Source organism: Pituophis catenifer, unplaced genomic scaffold (genome assembly GCF_029215685.1).
Source record: "Pituophis catenifer annectens isolate HBS135680 unplaced genomic scaffold, rPitCat1.0.hap2 SCAF_1, whole genome shotgun sequence".
NCBI lineage: Eukaryota > Metazoa > Chordata > Lepidosauria > Squamata > Colubridae > Pituophis > Pituophis catenifer.
This window is the reverse complement of record NW_027256881.1, coordinates 264,426,647-264,448,421: the sequence shown is the minus strand read 5'-3', so window position 1 is coordinate 264,448,421 and position 21,775 is coordinate 264,426,647. Positions and strand designations below refer to the sequence as shown.

The window sequence follows — 21,775 nt, the reverse complement described above, 5'->3', positions numbered from 1 at the left end:
TTGTTGTTTTTTATCTCCATCTCTTTTATTTCTGTGTCCTGTTGAATGTTTCTGTTTAATACTTCCAATGTCAAAATGAATAGTAAAGGGGACAGTGGACATCCCCGTCTTGTGCCTTTTTTAATATTAACATCATTTGTTATGTCCCCATTTACAATCACTTTTTCAGTTTGTTTGGTATATATTGCCTTGATCATATTAGTAAATTTTTCACCAAATTCCATGTATTTTAATTGCCTTATCATAAATTGCCAATTTACATTATCAAATGCTTTCTGCGCATCTAAAACAACCAGTGCCATTTGTTTTTCAGAATGTGCTTCATAATATTCCAACATATTCAAAATTATTTTCATGTTGTTTTTAATTTGTCTCCTAGGCAGAAATCCATTTTGATCTGAGTGTATAAATTCATTCAAGAATCTCTTTAATCTTTCATCTATTATTGAAGCATAAATTTTATAGTCCACATTTATAGTCCAAGTGAGATTAGTCTATAATTTTTAATTTGCAATAAATCTGTATCTTCCTTTGGTATAAGTGTAATATTTACTTCCATCCAAGATTTTGGTATCTTAGCTTCTAACAAGACTTTATTATAGACTTCCAGCATTGACTGTCCTAGGATATCTTGTAATTGTTTGTAAACTTCTGCTGGTAGGCCATCTGGTCCTGGCGTTTTATTGTTCTTCTGTCTCTTGATCACCTCAGTTAGTTCAAACATTATTATCTTTTTGTTTAACATAGTTCTTACTGCTTCAGGAACTTTGGGCAGCCTAGCTTCTTCCAAATATTGTTTTATTTTATCCTCTGATAGTTTCTCTTGATGTACAAATTTTAATAATAGTTCTGGATTATTTTCTTTTTTTATCATTTCATCATTACTATTGTTTGGATGCCAGTAATTACTTTCAGTGTAAATATTGCCAAAGTATCCAAATTTAGCTAATATTTTATGTTTGGTATGGCATTATTGAGTTCATGAAGCTTTTCACCCATAGTTTGCTTTTCTATTGTGTTTATCCACTAAAATGCTAAAATTGTTATGAGGTTACTGGCTTCTGTTGCACGTCAGATGTAAGGTGATTGTAGTATAATAAATGTTTAAGAAAGAATTTAGATAATCATTGTGGTAGAGAAATAAATCCCAGTGGTGTGAATAATTATACTGTCCTGTCTGGTATTAGCTGTCAGACAATGATATAAGAAAGAAAGATTGATAAATTATGCTTCAGAGAAAGTAAGTGCTATTAATCTTGAGTAATTTAATCTTGAGTTTCCTTGCACATATTTTCATTTAAAATATGAAATAGGATATCCTTAAAGAAAATTGGTATTACACCATTATGCTTCAGCTAAAATTCTGCAGTTAACGAGGATGATTGTTTTCACAAAAACATAAACATCAGTTACTTTATTATAACTTAGTTGTGTCATCTATGGAAAGGACTGGTTAAAACTTCCATTTATCAACAGTTTAAAAAATCATTTTGTAAAAGGAAGTACCCTGTTTCCCCGAAAATAAGTCCTCCCCAAAAATATTTAAACGCAAAGCTGGAAATCAGGTAAGACGGCAAGAGGAGCCCCATCTTGATCCATGTGCCCCAAAAATAATAAGACCTCCCTGAAAATAAGCCCAAGCGCTTATTTTGGAGTTCAAAAAAATATAAAACAGGGTCTTATTTTCGGGGAAACACGTTATATGAATATAATTCAGGGCCAGATGGAATTTCGGCAGAATTATATAAAACATTTCAAGAATCTTTAAAAGAAATTATGTTGGAAATATATAATGAGGTATTGGAGAGAGCTAAAATGCCAAACTCGTGGACGGAGGCATACATAACATTAATCCCAAAAGAAAATACAGACAATCAACACATCCAAAATTATAGGCCAATCTCGCTGTTAAATGTCGATTACAAAATTTTGGCAACAATAATGTCAGAAAGACTGAAAATAATACTAAACAAAATTATTCATTCGGATCAAAATGGGTTTTTGCCCAAACAACAAATTAAAAACAATTCAAGAATTATAATGAATATATTAGAGTATTATGAGGCCCACCCTGAAAGACAATTGGCATTAATATAATGGAAAAGGAATCTAAAAATAATGGATAGTATATAGCAAAAGAGAAGATATTATAATGGAATGATATATTTAATGTGTAGTAGGTATGTATATAAAATGTATTGATTATATGAATAAGTATGTAACAAACAAAATGCATATGTATATAATTGGCTGAAAGATAAATTGGATATTACTAAAAATGCCGGTATTGGAAAGCTATAAAAGTGTAACTAAGATTTAAATATGTAAACGTTGAATAAAAACAATTTTAAAAAATCTTTTATTAAAAAAAAAGATACACTTAAGTGTATTCCACTAGATTCAAAAATTATGAATATTTGGTTAAAGCACATTTGACTATTATATTTTTCTCTCCCAGGTTTTTCCTCGGTCACCAAAGCAAATTTATATATGTCTCTGATGTTATAGTTAAAACTTGAATTAAACTGTAATTCATTTAACATAATTGTAACAGCAGACCAATTGCTTTGCAACATATGAACGTGTTTTGAAATTGTCTGTTGAATTTTGGTATCTTCTAATTGATGGGGTCTTTGAAATCAAATAAGAGATGTGAATACTTATTGAGGCTGCCAAAAGCATTTGAAAGAAGTGCAAAATACATTATTGCAAATTAGTGTTAGTCTCTTCACAGCATTAAAACAGCCTTTGGAATCCTTATGTGTTTTTCCCCTAGCTTGTTTGTTTGTTTGTTTGTTTGTATATACAGATTCTTGCATAGCCAGCTCTTCATGTCTCTGGCATTCCAATTATCTGGGCATCTACATGCAAACCTATGCATGTTTGAAGTAACTACATAAGTTTCCTAAGGATGTGACTGCTTTAATGTTTTGAGAAGAGGTGTTTCACTCATACTAACGAACTATGCAAAAAGCCCTTTTTGAACGCTTTGCAAAGTCTTAACACTTCCAGATACAAACCTACAATACTTGATAGAAGAAAATATTTGTGGCTCAGGGCTGAACCGTGTGGGGTCCTTGGTGCTCTCTGAACTTGGTGGTGCACCAATGATATTATCTAATTTGGTAACGAACAATCTGCAAGAAAACGACCAAGTTCAGAGAGCACCAAGGATTCCACACTACGGTATTTACTTTTTTCCTTTACATTTGCATAAGTAGGAAATTTACATATTTCCTTTCTGAAAATAAATGAATTTGCATCTGTGCAAATTTATTGTGCATATTTAAATGTGCATAATACACATTTCAAGTGTGCATTATGTCTTGGACAAGAATAAACTGTGTTATATTAATAAATGATAGCACATCTCAGACAACAATTTTCTGATACTGTTACAATGGTTATGGAAGCAGTAGTTACTTTCCTAAACTATTGAAAAGCATCCTTGAGACCCAGAAGGCTAAAAACAGTGCAGCTATCTGGAAGAAATGCTAGCATTTCCCTGGGATGTCTTCTCTCATTGCTGGTTAATGCCTTTTTTTCTTAGGAAAAAATCAGCGGTATATGAACCCAAGCAAATATTTAAACATGAAGTGGCTGATTTTCTACTGAATTCCAAATCCTGCTAGCCTGTGTTAGTAACAGATAGGGGAGGGTGTGTTTGTGGATCTCCATAGGTCAGTCCAAAACATCCATTCTCTTAATGTCTCATAAACAAAACCTTCTAGATTCTTCAGTACTGTATTCCGTAGTATCTCACTTAAAATCATACCGGGGATTCCTATGCAAGTGTAATTTGTAATTCTTGAGTACAGACTGTGTGGCCAGACTAGCAAAAAACACTTGTGGAACAGTTATCTGTTATTACAAGTACTTATTAATGGTAATAATGGAGTGCTTCCAGGTAAAACATAATTAGAAAACATGTAACATGCTTTTGCCCTTTGCCTTGCAGGCTCAATGGACTTGAAGACAGTATTTATTTGATCAAAGGAAGAATTGAAGAAGTTGATATACCTGTTGAAAAAGTTGACGTTATCATATCTGAATGGATGGTAAGAATAGAAATATGCTTTGCAAAAATATGGAGGCGTAATTTCAAATGTGCCAAAATACTATGTGGCAAATCGTTATATTTTTAATTATTGTAACTATTGTCTTCTTGTTTTAAAATGACAGGAAATAATTTGTCCAATTAACAACACAATAATATCTATCTGAAATCTATTAGACTAGTATTTCATCATAATTTAAAATAGCCATTAAGTAGCATTTAAAAGAAAGCATGCATGTACATATGTAAATTTATTTTTGTATGTAGATAGAATCCAGAATAACAAAATGACAGAATTTGAAGAACCTTAGAGGTCTTCTAGTCCAACCCCCTGTCAAGCAGGAGACCCTATATCATTCCAGACAAGTGGTTGTCCAGTTTCTTCTTAAAATCCTCAAAGTACCTTCAATGAGTGCTCAAAGTTATAATGGCACTGCAAAAAGGGACTTTTTTAAGAAGCTGGACAAAATTGCTGGTGTATATTGCAAGTAGGCTATTGCTAGTAAGGCAACATTGATATTGCCTATATATATCAAATGAGCAGACTTCAATCCAGACAGAACTTCTGTTCCTGTGAGGTATAGAATTTTAAGAGGAAATTATGTTTAATACTAATTAGAGTGATTTTACAAATAGTAAGCTGTGAAATGCTGTGCAGCATGCTGGTGCTAGGTTTTCCGAATATTCATTTTATTTATAAAGGGAGACAATTCATTCAGCTCATACCCTTGGGAGAAGCACTTGAGCGTATTTTTCTTCACATCTTGATGATTTAAATGTCGCTACAAGAAGGAATTAGTGCAAAGAGAAGACTGTGTTAAATCCATGGGCAGAATTTTTCTGCTTCCTTGCAGTCAATGCTAGGCGTATATATAGACACACATGGACACACATGTGTAGGTACATGCGCATGTATGTATGTATCTGTATATCATATTTTTCGGAGTATAAGACACATTCCCTCACCCCCCAAAAGTGGGTGAAAATTGTGGTGAGTCGTATACACCAAATGTTGCATCAGTCATACCTGGGGGGGGAGGGAGTTGGTGTGGGAGTGGCAACAGCAACAGGCAGCTGATTGGCGGTATTCTGGGTGACTGATCCAACCAATTTATGAGGCGATATGGTTTTGCTATGTGCACCAAAACCAGAATTGCGCAAAAAATGCCAAAAGAGTATGAATCTAAGATTCTGTCTTTTCATACATTTCTAATAGATGCTAGGAAGAATTTTTTTTTTAAATTGGCCAAATTGGGAATATGGATGAAGTCCCGCTAACATTTGATCTGCCCTCTAATAAGACTGTTGATCTGAAAGGGGCCAAAAGCATAACCGTGAAAACCTCAGGACATGAGAAAAGGCATTACATGGTTGTGTTGTCCTGCTGTGCAAATGGCACCAAATTGCCACTGATGTTAATATTCAAAAGGAAAACCTTTCTAAAAGAAGTTATTCCAAAAGGTATTGTTGTGCATGTCCATGAGAAAGGATGCCACCGGAGAAGTTAGCAAAAATGTTTAAAGATAAATCAGCGAAATTTTGGAAATGTCACCAACTACTAGGATCCTATTATCATATGTGGTGGACATGCCCTGAAGCAAAACACTATTGGAATAAAATTAAGGCCTGGCTGGGAGAAATGACACAATAACGTATTGAATTCAAACAGAGTTGTTTCTATTGGATATCCTACCTGACAAAATTAAAAAGGAATATATTTATTTGATTATACACATAATAACAGCTGCAATAATTGTTTATGCTCAAAATTGGAAATTAGAGAAAATACCTTTGGAAGATGAAGTAATAAAAAAGATTTTAGATTGTGCAGAAATGAATCGATTAACTTTGTTGATTAAAGATAGGGAAGAATCAGAATACTTTAGAATATGGAATTATTTTAATTGCTGGTTGGAAAAGAGAGATAAATGATTAATTTTATAACTATATATAAAAATTTGATGGCAAGAATATGGTTATAGGAATGAACTTTTATAGTGGTTTGGATGATGATTAAGATAGAAGAAACTGTTGGAACAAGAAGAATAAAAAGAACTGAAGAAGTCAATAGCGAGATGTTACGGGAGGGATGATTGATGTATTAAATGTTTGTTTGTCTTAAAAAATAAAAAAAAACTTTTTTTAAAAAAAAAAAGGATGGATGGACGAAAATGGAATGAGAGTATAGGTTGAAAAAGTGTGGTCCAAATGTCCTGGAGATCTTCTGAAAAAACCTGCTTTATTAGTGCTCGATCAGTTTAGAGCACATATTAGCAAAACCACAAGGAAAAGATTCAAAGAAGTGAAGACTCATCTAGCCATAATTCCTGGGGGTCTTACCAGCCAGTTGCAACCTCTTGACATTTCCCTCAATAAACCATTTAAAATCTGTATGCTAGAAGAATGGAACAAATGGATGGCTGCTGGTAATTATGATCTGACACCTACTGGACGAATGAGGAGGCCCACTATTACTCAAGTTTATGAATGGGTGAAAACATCATGGCACTCATTGAAGGACGAAATCATTGCTCGGTCATTCAAAAAATGTGGCATTAGCAATGCTGTAGATGGAACTGAAGATGATATCATATAGCAAAGTAGCAAAGAAAGTGATATCAGTGATTGTGAGCAACTGAGTTTCCTAAATTCTGACATTAGTGATGATGAATTTTTGGGGTTTCCAGAAAATTAGAAGAGTGCCTGAACCTTAAAGTCTCTCCTCATTTGTTAATGACAGTGATGATGGTTCTTAATACCGCTGTTGACTTTACATGGTTGAAATATTGTTCTGCTATATTTTATTAAATATACCCTGTTTTCCCCAAAATAAGACACCCCCTGATAATAGGCCCAATTGGGCTTTTGAGCGCATGGCAATAAGGGCAAGCGCTTATTTCAGGGTTCAAAAAAATATAAGACGGGGTCTTATTTTCGGGAAAGCATGGTATTACTATACCATTTGGTTCAGAATATTTTTTTTCTTGTTTTACTCCTCTAAAACCTAGGTGCATCTTATAGTCAGGTGTATCTTATACTCCGAAAAATACGGTAAATACAAATCTAAATAAACACACAAAGACTGCTACTTCTTATCCAGAGCTCTTGGATTAGCTGTATCAATAGCACTTAGACTGGACCATACTGGTTCAGAGGGCTTTACAGCCCTCTCTTAGCGGCCTAGCTGTTACAGAGAAACCATTTGTGTGATTTAGCTTTCACTAACCAATGATCAGGATAATGTAGAACTGTCAATGGACCAGGAGCTGTACTAGGTTTGGGATGGCTTTGACAGAAGTTTTTTTTTTTTTTTAGCTACCTTCTATCCCCATCCCATCTTGGTCTTATCAGTAGGTAGTGATAGTGCATAATAGTTCTGGATCCAGCATCCCTGTGGTTCTTCAGTCAAATGTTGGGCGAATAATCTAAAACAGTGATTTGTCCACGCCCCTGCCAGGAAGCATTTTAGCTAATGAATATATGAACAGCAATAACTAGTCACATTTGCCATTTGTTTCTTTTATCAAATGTAGGTGGTAAATTGTTGGAGGAAAAAAAACAAACCACAAATGAAGGCAGGTTGACAGATGTAGGTCAGGACTGATGTTTGTCCAGCCCTGATAGACATTATGAAGGAATTTGAAGGAAATAATGTGGTGTGGACATGGAAAACATTTCTTGGGATCTGTAGAATCACTGAAGAAATCATATTGGAACCCGTGTGTATGATGAAGGTAGAAAACGGACAGAAAATGAATGTTCAGAAAACTAAATTGTATTGGAATGTTCTTAAATAGTTTTTCATGGCTTAAAAATGACAATAAAGGTTCTCTTCTCTATCTTATCTTAGATATTAGCGGTAGCATAGCATTAAAATTTATAAGACAGTATGAAATGCAATAACAATAATACCAAAAATGTTTTGAAAGCAGAATGAAAGATAATTATAAATGGGCTTTTTCTAAGGTTTTAGGGGAACTTTTTTTTTTTTTTTTTTTTTTGAGAAATCCAGTTTGGACTTTAAAAAAAAAAAACATTTAAGTGCTGTATTGTACATCCATACAACAATTTTATTTGAAGCGAACTTGAAATTGCAAACTTGCTCTCTAGAGATAAAATTGAATGGAGGAGCATTTTTGTTCAACAGCCAGTATCTTATTCTAATTGTTTATTTCTGTTTCTCTGAATTTTGATATACAGATACGTTTCTGTCACCCAGCTATGCAAATATACCTCACAAAGCCCTTATATCTTTATTCTATTTGCTATAAAGCATTAACAAATATTTTTAAAAGTTGAAACACTTCTATAATATGCAATAATAAAATATCCTTTCTTTGTTCGTCTAAGAAAAAGCTGGCCCTTTGTATGTCTTCATTTGGTTGCTACTTTCAATCATTAGCATTCTGCTCACAAATCTCTGCAGTACAGAATACTTTGCTTTAATTAATTTTGAATTAATAATGCAACTCTTTTTTTTAAAAAAAATATTTTTAAAATTTGCACCTTGTCCATGTAGAAGCAGGAGAGTCTCCAAGCATCATACACCAAAAATGTCAGGTATAATTCTCTTTCCAGATGGCACCCCTACAGGTGAGGCAGCAGCCTGTGAAATTACATTCTAAATTACAGCAGAGATTAGCACCACACATAGAGCAAAACATTTTGAGATTGATGATGAATGACTTGATTCAATATGATGGACAACCCCTTAGCAGCTTACAGGACATGATATTGCATAAGAGAGTTTGGATGGTTGAGGTAAAAACTGCAGTATCAGCCTGGAAAATATCAGAAGAGTACGGTGACATCTAAGAAACACCAGTTATTTTATCGGTGGTCTGCTTTTTTTAGCGTGACTGAGAAAGGTAATGATGTATTAGTGCAATAATTGGTTCTTCCAGTGATGGCTTTGTCCTAGCAGAAAACATTTCTCCTTCCCAGGGGTATAATACCCAATTTTCATTATACCTTTCCATGCTATGTGACACATTTTTGTGGAGGATTCCTTGATTTTCAGAACAGCCTTCACGTACATGTGGGGGGAGGGGAGTGCAGTGCAGAAGGAGGAACAGCAGACATCTTGGGTCTCCTTGTGCAGAGAGAAATGCTCCATAGAGATACGAAGGTACTGTTGGATGCAAATATACATATGTCCTACTATAAAAAACCTGCTTGCCATTTGTCCCTAGGGCTGTTGATTGTGCAAACAGCAGCTAGAGAGAGAGAGTTGTTCAGTAGGAAACTGATGAAAGCTTTCCAAGCTGTTCTGGCTGCTATTTTCTCCAAAATAAAATTGCTATCTTAAGCTTGCTTATTTAATTCTCAGTCCTAAATAAAGTTGAACCTTCTTATCAGTAGAAAAATTGCCTCTTTCTCGCCACTGTGTTCTTTTTTTCTTAGAGAATAGATTTTCTAACCCTTTTGCATAAGTTGAGATTCAGACCTACCTTTCCAAGCTAGGCACAATTGGTTTGCACTCTGAGAATATAATAATTGGCTGTTAGGTAGCCAAAATAAGAAGCCATGCTTCTTAATACAAAGCTATTATTTTTATCCCATATATAGTCAGTCTCGGGTCTTGGGCTTATTCTTTACTTTTTATATGCATATCTCTAAACCAGCAAAATCTGTTGAGCTTCTCTATAATTTCCAGTGGCAGCCTTTTCACGGTAAGGGGCCTGCACCCTTCTCTATTAAATATATCTTTAAACAGGGGACATTTAGCTACTGTCACCCCTGAACCTAAGCATTCCTGTGTCTCTGGTGGTTTTGTGGCAGGAACTGTGTGAATTGTCTTTTTGGCTTGTATGACATTTGTGACTGACCTTCACCCATGCTGGATTTGAGATCTGAAGATTTTATTATTTTATTATGCCCTTTTATGTACAAAAGGAGAGATGCTCTAAAGAGATTTCATTAATCGCATTTTGTACATATTGATATCAATTAAAGTTAAATCTGTGGCCTCTTCCTCTGGGTTTGTAGTACAAGAATTGTGAAATGCTTAATGAAAGGAATTGCTATACCAGAGTGTAAATGGCAGTACTAATAGTAAAAAATAAAAGAGCTGCTGGACTATTCTTCAGAATATTTATTTCCAAAGACAAAGTTTATAAATGCTACTGTAGAACTTGCTAAAACTGGTATATAATTTTACCCTATCTCTTATTTGTTTATTTTCTTTTTTCTCAATGTGCAGGGCTATTTCCTCCTCTTCGAGTCTATGCTGGATTCAGTCATTTATGCAAGGGACAAATATCTGGCCAAAGGAGGCTCAGGTTAGTCTGATTAAATAAATAGTTCAGCTATGGAGAAAACTAGATTCTGCTATGCATGACCAAGAATTTTATTTTCTGAAATGAATGATGTTTCCATTAAGAGTAGCTCCAAGATAATCATTTCATAGTATGGATAATGCAAAAGCAATAACAGAATATTTGGATCTTAAATGAAATACTATTTTCAGGAATGCTTTGTCTTTTTAAAAATAATTAATATTCAGTCCTTGAAGAATTTTATAGAACTTTTTAATGGTAAATAATTTGGTAATAATGTAGTAAAAGGTAGAAAGTTGATATAGGAGTCTTTCTAAATGTTGTTTTACAAATTATTAAAAAGGAATAAATACAGGTGTGTGTGTGTGTGTGTGTGTGTTTGCTGTGATAGCAGAGTTTTATATTTTCATCATCTACAACAGGGGTGTCAAACATGTGGCCCATGGGCCGGATATGACCTGCGCAGGCCACATCTACCCCGACTCCATAAGCGCAAAAACAATCCCGATATGTCACAATACGGCTTGCGATGCAATTGGGTTTTACACCCCTGATCTACAATGTCCTCCTCCCGCCCCCTACCCCCCAACATTCAGAACAGATTGAGGATGGTCCTTGAGAGAAGGGCAAATCTATCCTATTGATTCATGCTATGTTGCTGGACAAAAATATTTGAATGCTATCCAGTGGAATTCTTTAAGGTCGCCAAAAGTTTTGCTGTATGTAAAAATGTTACAGGAAGTGCGGAACTAACAATCTAATCTAGTATGAGGTTTAAGAAAGAAGTGGGGAACTACTTGAAAATAGAGGTTCTAGTGTCTAATATAGAAATAGTTTATCAAAGCTGGTTTATGTGTTATGTTTTACCTTTAAATAAAACCCAGTTTTCATGTGGAGTTTCAAGAATAGGATATAATTCTTTATTAGCCAAGTATGATTGGAAACGCCACGAATTTGTCTCTGGTGCATAAGCTCTCAATGTACATACAATCAACAAATGATAAATCAAATTTATTTATTTATTTATTTATTTATTTATTTATTTATTTATTTATTTATTTATTTATTTATTTATATTTATATACTGCCCTTCTCCCGAAGGACTTGGGGCGGTGAACAGCCAACAGATAAAACACAAGAAATACAAAATTTAAAAACAGTATTAAAATCCAATTAAATTAATTTCACTGGGTTTCTTGGTCCAGTTCAACTGCTGGTTTTAACCTATAAACTCTTTATGACTTGGCACCTAGTTATCTTCAGGACTACCATTTGGGACCATGGTTGCATGTTTGGAATGCTTGTCATAAGAGACGAGTGGGGCTAAGGCCAGGAAGCAATAGTTTTCAGTGATAAGTGAAAAGGAGCCTGGATAGCTCAACAGACAGAGCTCTGTAATTTAACACCAGCTGTCTGCAAGTAAAGTAAGATTGAATCCCGCCAGGCTCAAGGTTGATTCAGCCTTCCATCCTTTCTAAGGTAGGTAAATTGAGGACCCAGTTTGTGGGGGCAATAAGCTGACTTTGTATAAATATACAAAAGTATGAAGGCTATTGCTTAACGCATTGTAAGCTGCCCTGAGTCTCTGGAGAAGGGCTGCATATAAATCAAATTAAAAAAAAAATAATAATAGTGCTGATTCTTTAGAATCCACTCCTTCTGGAGGTGAAATTGACTCTATCTGCAATAACCTTCCAGATCCAAATATAATTGTTCCAGTGGGCTTTGGAGGTAAATTATTTGTAGTTTAGATTCTGATGTAAGTATATTTTAATTTTGTAAAGCATCAAGAATTGTTGAGATGTAGTGGTTTATAAATTTAATTAAAAAATAATTTACAGTAGACTAATTGCTACTAGAATTCTGGTTTACCATTCTGTGCATGTACGGCCTCAAAATTTATCCCCAGTGCATTTTTACTCCTCCTTCTCATTTACAGTGTTTAGATTGAGGAACATCTAATTTTGGCTCTTTGAAATAGAATAGGAAGAGTTGAGTTTTCAGTGTTTGCTGAACCACTTACTAACTGCGTGCACAGCTGGATGACTTAATTAAAAATAGTGCTTAACCAAGGGAAAATATAGGCTATTTTTGAGACAAACTGCAGTATTTAAAGCACCATGAAAGAGTTGGCCCAGTATCTAGTATAAGAGAGTCAAATTGGTATGGCATTTGTTGCATTTTGCCAAAATAATTTCCAAGTTTATTTAATATTGTACTATATTGGTGCGTATGTTGTTTTGCTGAAAAATGTTTCTAACTAATATTTTCCTCTTTTAAAATTATTATTAAAACATTGAAAACTGATGTTTTACCTGCTTAAGGGAAAACATCACAAGTTGAGTTTCAGTAAATCAAGTTGTTTTTTTAATTTTTAAATTTTTGCTTCTTGTTTTTTATGGATGAAATAATACAGTCTTACAAAGTCTACAAACAACTTATTTCAACTGTTTTTCTTATTTCTACTTCAGTTGTAATAAAGTTAAATCAGTTTCTCTTTCATACTAAGGGAGAAAATGACATATTCTGTGTGTTTGCAGACCCCAAGAGTGATGTGATGGTTCTTCTTACCTTTGAAGATAAAATTGTAGTCATCAAATAATAATAATAATAATAATAATAATAATAATAATAATAATAATAATAATAATAATAATAATAATGAAAGGTTGGGAACTTCTGTTTTATCTAAAACCAGATTAGGCAAGTACAGAGCCAAATCTGGCATCACAAAGTAGTGTCAATCGACATCTGCAACTTTTTTGTACCCTCTGTGCATAAGCAGTGAAAAGAAAGTAAAATATAGAAAGGAAAGAATTGATAGATGTGAAGAAATGTCATAGCATATTTTAAGGGACTGCAGTTGCACAAATCTTGCTGTATTACTCTACTAATACTATGGATTTATAAGTAATTTATAAATTACTTATAGTATAGTAATTTATAAGAGAAATTTTATCTTTTTTGAGGGAAGGAGAATATTTTTGTCCCTATATCCAAAGAAGCCATGATGACTATCAGATTTTCTCTTTTAAGTTTGTTTTATTTATTCAGTGTATATTAGCAGATTAAGTTGAATGGCTAATGTCAGCGCAAAAAATCAAGAGTCGGGATAGAGTTCAAAATGTACTTCTTTAATCAATTTATAAGCTAAGGTGACTCTGGATAGCAATAGCAATAGCACTTAGACTTATATACCACTTCACAGTGCTTTACGGCCCTCTCTAAGCGGTTTACAGAGTCAACATATTGCCCCCAACAATCTGTGCTCTCATTTTATCAACCTCGGAAGGTTGAGTCAACCTTGAGCTGCTCAGAATCGAATTCCTGCAGTGGGCAATGAGTTAGCCTGCAGTACTACATTCTAACCACTGCGCCACCACTGTTCTAGATGCTTCATAATGTATTAAAATAAAACTTAAGATCCAAATAATATATTTATTTATTTATTTATTTATTTGAATTTATAAACTATGCAACTCCAATTATTTAAACAGAACAAGGATATTAAGCTACTCATGGGGGACCTAAATATCCAAGGATTAATATACTGATGGATATATGATGTGGAGTCACACATTGTTTTGCCCCAGGGACCACTGAAAAACTATACTTTTAAGGCTTTCCGGAAAGACATAGGGTCATGGCTGTGCAGATATGGGTAGAATATAACTGGGGAGTTATTAATTTAAAATAAATGAAAGGACTTCATTATCTCTGCTTGTTTCTCATTCCCAATAGAAAATAACATTAAGAGTAGTTTTGTTGGTTGTTCAGATAATTTGACAGGCTTTCAAATAGAATGGTTTTGTTTTTAAACATATGTAATTCATGTTCTTTCTGGTTTAGAAAGTTAATCGAAGCCTTAGTCATAGTTTCTTATATTTTTATGTATAAATCAGTTATCTGGTTGGATTCAAAGATCAAATGAATTTCCCCATTTCAATGTCCATATTGAGTGAAATCCAGCAGGTTCTGACAGGTTCTGGAGAACTGGTAACAGAAATTTTGAATAGTTCGGAGAACTGGCTGGTCCCAGAGGGGGATAGGAATGGGGATTTTGCAGTATCCTTCCCCTGGAATGAGGTGGGAATGGAGATTTTGCAGTATCCTTCCCCTGCCACGCCCACCACCAGAGCCGGTAGTAAACAAAATTGAATTTCACCACTGATCCTTATGGTATATTCTTGCATTGTGTGCAGTAGTAAGCATCAAAACCTGTGAATTCAAAATATTCTATATTATTTCTAGAGTGGACTTTTTAAAGAGTTAGGCTGTAAGTCCAATAACCATTGCACTAGATAGAAAGAAGAAGATTTACAATGAATATGTTTTGATATAGTGAAAACTGTCGTATTCCATGGAACTGTGTACTTTTGTGATACATGTGATCGCTTGATCAAACATATGTAGGGACTGGGCTTTTCTTTTTCTTTTTTCTTTTCCTTCACATGAAATTTCTTCCCCTGACCCCAAGATGTCAACAGAGGTACCTTCAGAGTGAGAAGAACAATAACTTACAGATAATTTTGAAATAGAAAATATGGTGTAGTTTCTGCAAGAATGATATTGCTTTAAGGATGGTGTTCTTAAAATTAATTAACTGCCAAATCTGTGTGATTTGGTAAGATATTTATCAACTTCCCTTGCACATTTTAGTGCCAATAGCGTAACTGCACAGTTCATTTAGCAGGGATTTAGGCATTTGTAACGGGTGAACTTTTGCCAACTGCTTTGGAACAATTGTCCTACTTTCTTTATTATGCTAAATGCTTTCCAGGAGGTAAAGATGATTTATATTTCAATCTTTCTAGAAAGCAGATAGTCTGATTTTAATTGAGAAGTGAAAGCTGTGCTACTCTGGACTATTCAGATTTCATTTAAAATTGAGTGGCATAATAAGACATTTTAAATGGCCATCTGAATTTCAGTTCACCGCAGCAGTTTAATCATACAGATCAATAGGATGTATAATATGAGTCTCAAATCATCTTCAGAGTAGACATTTCTGTCTTGAAAATTTCACTGAATTGCCTGTCTTAGAAGAGATATTTGCAATATGAGCCATTGAACCCTTACTTTAAGGAAATGTTACCTGCCACTATAAGCTGTTCACTGTCAACAGTGTTAAGTTGTGCATTTGTCTATGCCTAAATTGTATATCTTATTTATTATTTATTACACCAATTTGTATACCTCCCAACCATAAAACTCAAGGCAGTTTAGGATAAAATACAATGTAAAATCTCCCATTGTAATTGGTAAGTGTATGTGCTTAGAGTTGCTAGGCTGAGTACAGGGGAAAAAAAAAAGCTTTCACCTTGCAGTTTAAACTGTTTATCAGCTAAGGCTTTGGAGGAGCACAGTGTTCTCAGTGGAATGCAACGTGGTTAATTTGCTTGTCAAGTGAAGCTAAGACAATGAAGCTGCTAATGCTTCTGACCTTAATAAGCTTCTTAGTAAAAAGTGTATATATAAAAAAAAGCTGAAGTGATGCCTTTACACTAACATTCTTACAAATACTAAGAACATAAACCTGCTGTAGTCCCAGTCTGTCTTAGAACCAAAACAGTAAGGGAGTAAATTAAGATCAGTAGTTGAATAGGAAAGTGCTATATTAGATCACTAATGTAGATTTTAAAGGCAGTGGCAGAGAGACATATTATCCATCCTGCAATGCTTTTAGTTCCAAGTGTAGTAAAAATGCCCGGGTGGCATTGTACTTGACATTTTTATTTTTTATGTATTTATTGGGTTTCTTCTGGCTGTCCATTTTAATAGACTCTGGACATTTACAAAATCCAAATACACCAAGCAATTTCAAAAACATAAAGCAAAATGGACAGCCTGGACTAAAAACAGCCAAAACACCACAAGGGCTTCATAAACACAGTTAAGCCCAGGTCTGAAAACAGGGTCAGGTCTTAAGAGCTATTTGGAACCCTAGAAGAGTAAGTGCTGCTTGAATCTCTGTTCCAGAGGGTGGGTAGAACAACAGAGAAGTTATGCTTCCTCAGTTCCATTACAGAGGGAACCTCTGCCCAATGTACTGGGCAGGCAGAACAATTGGAGATAGATAATCCCTCAGATCAGGGTCCCCAGGTTATGGCCTGTTCAGAACTGGGCTGTGCAAGAGGTGGGCGAGCGCACACGTAGCTCCATTTGCGCAAGCAACAGATGCTCATGCGCAAAGCTCCATTTGTGCGAGCAACATGCCACTCTCACAGAACCATCCCCTCTTCCCTCCCATCTCCGCCAGGGGGCCAAGCGGGAAAGGTTGAGGACCGCTGCCTCAGATAACAAACCCTGTGCCCTGAGGGGCTTAACGGGTAACAACCAACCCTTTGATTTGCCCCCAGAAGCTCATTGGCAAACAATTCAAAAGTACTATCCCGGATACTTTTCCTTCTTAAGCAATTGCTTTTATGCCCTTTTATTTTTTTCAGGGAAAGTAATTTCTTCTTGCACATTGGCTTTAAGCAACTTTAAAAAAAATAGCAAGAAAGGAAATCTACCTTCTGCATTGTGTTCTTTTTCTTTCCTCCTATATTTTTCTTTTCTTACTGAAAACAGCATACTGCTGTATTATAGCCAGCTGACAATTTATTATGACTGTATTAACATAGCAGCACTGTGTCATTTTGATATCTCCTGCTCACCTCCCTCAAGTTGTCCCAAGGACCTCTCTGTAGAATACATTAAGCAGTGGCTTGCAAAAAAAATAATAATTCTCCGAAGCAAAAGTACTACAGTACATGAAAGAGTGATTGATTGTAGTTGCTTTCCCACCTTTAAAGGATGTTTGCTTCCAACTATGCTTCGGCTTTGCAGTTCCTTCAGTGTTACCTTTTTACCACATTGCTGAAGGATCAAAGATTTCCCATCTTACTTTGTTCTCAGTGTGAGCTGTTACTAATGACAAATGATTTGGAGGCAGTGAATCGAGAAGGACACAGATGACAAATCCACACCAGTGTGAGGTTGTGCTGCCCTACTATGTCTGATCAGCAGTTTCGTATCACCTATGTTGAGAAATAATTCAACTGGGTAAAAAAAAAAAAAGAGAGATGGAATAATCCAGAATTAAATGGGTCTTTCTTTTTTATTGCTTTTCCTTTTTTCTTATTTTTATAAATAGCAAGACTTAAGGACTGAATCCGGCTTATCAGTGAATTGACACGTTTGGAATATGTCAAAACCCTTTCCTCTCTTTTTAGAAGATAAAGGAAAATACCTTCATTGAACTGGATCTTTTCTACGATCAATTTTTAAAAACATGAGATTACAGTGAAACAAAATTGGGCTATACTGTTAAAATAGAGTAAGCAAAAAACCTCCCCCAGCGTCTGTTTTCCTTGGCATTTTTAACATCACCAGCCACTTAAAAATCAGTTGGTCAAACAGCAGATCTAGATGTACGGTAATATTAGAAGATGTGCTTCAGAGTGCCTTACAAAGGCAACCTTGTAAATATGCATTTGTCACTGTAGGGCCTACCTGTCTACAGAAAAATGAAGGATTTAACTCCTATTTTTATTTATTTATATATTTTTTATTTATTTATTTGTATCTCGCCTTTATTATTTTTACAAATAGTTCAAGGTGGCAAACATATCCAACACACTTTCCTCCTCCTCCTATTTTCCCCACAAGAACAACCCTGTAAGGTAGGTTGGGCTGAGAGAGAATGACTGGCTCAAAGTCACCAGCTGGCTTTTATGGCTAAGGCAGAGTTTGAACTCACAGCCTCCTGCTTTCTATCCTGATATCTTAACCGCTAGACCAAGGGTAGGTTCTACTTACCTTTACTAACGGTTCAAATCGTGCCCGCGCATGCGCAGATGACTTCTGATGATGTCCGGGTCAGTGGGCGGAGCCTCCTGCCGGATTTACTACCGGTCCGAACTGGGGGCAACCCACCACTGCGCTAGACCAAACTAAACCCTATGTAGTTCAAGATTTGTTTCCTGCAAATAGTCAAACAAATGAACTCTCTGTAAAATTTGGAAAAATTCTGCACTGACATTAAATGGCATAATTGTATACCTGTATCTCTGCTGCCATCTAGTGATCATCCAGATTTTTTGCAGCTCAGCAGTTAACTATAGCTTTTTTGTTAGGCTTGCCCTCACTCTACTTGTTTAATTATTTATTTCTTCCTTCCGTTTTTAAAGCCATTCACCTGCTAAGTGTTTTGTGCACTTTGCATAGGATTAATAAATAAAGGAGAATAGTTATAGCTTGGGGCTGAAATGAGGCGTCCATGGGGCTCTCTGAATTTGGATAATGAAATGTGTGCGAGAAAACAACCAAGCTCAAAGAGCACCAAAGACCCCTACATAAAATTAGAAATGTCATACTACAAAACAACCATCTCTACACAACATTTTGTGCCTGAGATAGTGCACACTCCAAGCACATATCTAGGCAGTTTCATACTGCAGTCTGACCCAATGTTTGGAGAGAAAGAACCAGGCTTTCTAGAATCTGTGAAAGTACAGCAGGATTGTGGTCAGTTCAGACCTTGGGATGGGACAATGTGTTGTGGCTCCGTTGCCTGAGCCTGGGCTATGACAGATGCAGACTCTGAGAGTGAGGGAGAGGAGTTGGCAAGGCCTCCCTCTCCAGGACCCTCCTCTCTGGTAATGCCTCCGGAGGACACCAAAGGCCAAAAGATAGGCTCAGAGCCAAGCATGTCCCCGCAGCCACAGGTGGACAGCGACGAAGAAGATAAGTGCTGGCTGGACCCTCGGCAGAGGCGCAGGGAGAAGCATGCGCAGCAGAGGGGAAGGCGTGCCAGAGATTAGCTGAGTCACTGGACCACACCGCACAGGGTATAAATGTGGGTGTGGTGGCCGGTTCAGTTTGTGACGAGCAAAAACTGGAAATAATCCATGATCTTGGCGTTACTGGACTTTGCCTGCTTTATCGGACTGCATTTGGATTAATCCTTGTATTGTTGAACTCTGCCTGTTTTATTGGAATGCTTGCAGTCTAATCTTTGTTTTGTGTGAGTAAAGTCTGAATTGGCAGCTAGCCACTGAGTTGCTGCCAGCTTTATCTTCAAAGACTTTTGTCGTGTGGCTTATTAACTCCGGGCCGTCTGTGGGGGTGCGTTTGTGGTACGGGGACAGAACACAATGCGGGCACAACTGAGGCATTTTCTATCAAGATAATATGAATCAGCCTGTTAATACTCCATTGGAGTAATAATAGCAATAGGAGTGATAGTAATAATATATTAGTAATTGTAATAGGAGTAATTCACCAGAGTCATATTCCTTATGTGTCCAATCACATTTGGCCAATAAATATTTTATTCTATTCTATATCTGATTCTATATTCTGTATTTGATTGTCTATTCTATTTCTATTTCTGTTCTATTGGGTTTAAATGCTAATCCTGGCATCAACATTTGCAAATTAACATGTATGCATATTTTGTTTGGAAATACTCTTACGTAACACTTGCTGTATATTGCACCATAGTTGGTTTTGAAAGCAGCTTGACTCAAATCATTTTGTCAGTACTTCATGAGGAATGTTCTTGATAATCCAGGAACAGGCCTGGAAATTTGGATGATGAGAAGTCAAGTGTAAACCACAAAGTCAGCAACCTTGTCTGTAGAAGAAATAACATTCTCCTGTGAAGTGTGTTTTACATCAGTGTGTGTGGCAGTAGTCAGCTGTGCAGAACTACTGATTTGTTTCAGCTGCATTGGTGACCTTTTTTTGGGGGGGGACGTGTGAATAATATCACCTTTCTTTCAGAATAAAATATTGAATTCTCGAAAGGCTTTCAGTCTGAAAACATGGGGCTTTTTTCTCCCATTTTTGGGAAATCCAGTTTCTTTAGTTATCTTACTAGGAAAGAATCTGTATATAATTGTTCATCCTGTAATTGTTGGTTACTTCCTCCAAATGTTTAATTCTAAATAAGCATCAAGACTATAGTGTATTCCATATATTGATTATAAATAGATACAACAAATTTGCCTATTCCAATGCTCTTTAGGCTTTTTGATCTCAATATCTAGACCAGGGGTGTCAAATTTATGTTGTCACGGTGGCGTCAAGTGACGTATCAGGACTTTTCCCCCCTTTGCTAAACTGGGTGTGGGCGTGGCCAGCGTGTGATGCATCCAGCCGGCGGGCAGGGAGTTTGATTAGACTGATCTAGACTGTTGCACTTGGTGCAAAATGGGACAACCAGCCTGCTAGATGGTACAAGAAAAAAAGATGATAACATCTGAAAAATCTACACTGGTTGTCAAATTTTTCTATAAAATTTATTTCACTACCGATATTTTAAAATATTGATATGAATTTTTAAAATCCTGAAAGAGCTCAAACTTGGACTAAGACAGGGGTGTTAAGCTCAAGGCCTGGGGGCTGGATCTGGCCTGCAGGGCCGCACTGGAAACGGCCAAGGACCAGCCCCTGGTGCCTCTGCCAGTGAAAACAGAGCTTGGGAGGCTGCGACGGCCTCCTGCAACCTTCTGCCAGTAAAAATGGAGCTCGGGAGGGCCGCATGCAGCCCTCCTTAGCTCCATTTTCGCTGGCAGAGTGTTGCAAGAGGCCGTCGCAGCCTCCCGAGCTCTGTTTTCGCTGGCAGAACGCTCAGGCCATCACAAACTCCCCTGACACGAGTGATGTCAAGCTGGCCACTCCCATCTTGGCCATGCCCACCCAGACCCCAAGGTCAAACACAACCCTGATGCCGCCCTCAATGAAATTGAGTTTGACACCCCTGGTCTAAGACAATGTTTCTCAACCGTGGCAACTTTAAGGTGTGTGGGCTTTGATTCCTAGAATTCCCCAGCACGTAATGAATTGAAGTCCCCACATCTTAAAGTTGCCAATGTTGAGAAATACCAGTCTACGATACCACCTCTCCTCTTACAAACCTGCATAGGCCTTAAGATCTGCAGGAGAGGTCTCTTTGGAGATTCCTCTACTATTACTGACTCGGCTGCCTAGTACCTTTTTGCACTCTGTCCTGGGCTCAAATTGAGTAGGAAGGTAGAATATCAATCAAATTAAAATAATTTAAAAGTTGTATAAAAGTATGTTTCTTGGGAAAATAAAGTACAAGTAGTCCTCGACTTTAACCACAACTGAACCCCAAATTTCTGTTGTTAAATTCACTTAACGTTTGTTAAGTGAATTTTGCCCCCATTTTACAACCTTCCTTGCCACAGTTGTTCAGAGAATCAGTGCAGTTGATAAGTTAGTAACACAGTTGTTAAGTGAATCTGGCTTCCCCATTGACTTTGCTTGCAAAAGGTGACCCTGGGATGCTGCCAGGGTCATAAGTATGAACTAATTACCAATATGTCCAAATTTTGATCGCATGATCATGATGATGCTGCAAAGGTTGTAACTGTGAAAAACGGTCATCATAAGTCACTTTTTTCATTACCGTTGTAACTTTGAATGG

The 21,775-nt window shown here is 36.2% G+C and overlaps 1 protein-coding gene across 1 annotated transcript in view; it reads left to right on the top strand.

Annotated features, from left to right (window-relative positions):
• The window catches only part of PRMT3 (protein arginine methyltransferase 3), a 69,987-nt gene that overhangs the window by 24,106 nt on the left and 24,106 nt on the right, over positions 1-21,775 (top strand). Inside the window, exons 10-11 of the mRNA XM_070957550.1 lie at positions 3,959-4,058; positions 10,260-10,338. Of these exons, the coding sequence (XP_070813651.1) occupies positions 3,959-4,058; positions 10,260-10,338 (179 nt within the window). The remainder of the gene's footprint in view (positions 1-3,958; positions 4,059-10,259; positions 10,339-21,775) is intronic.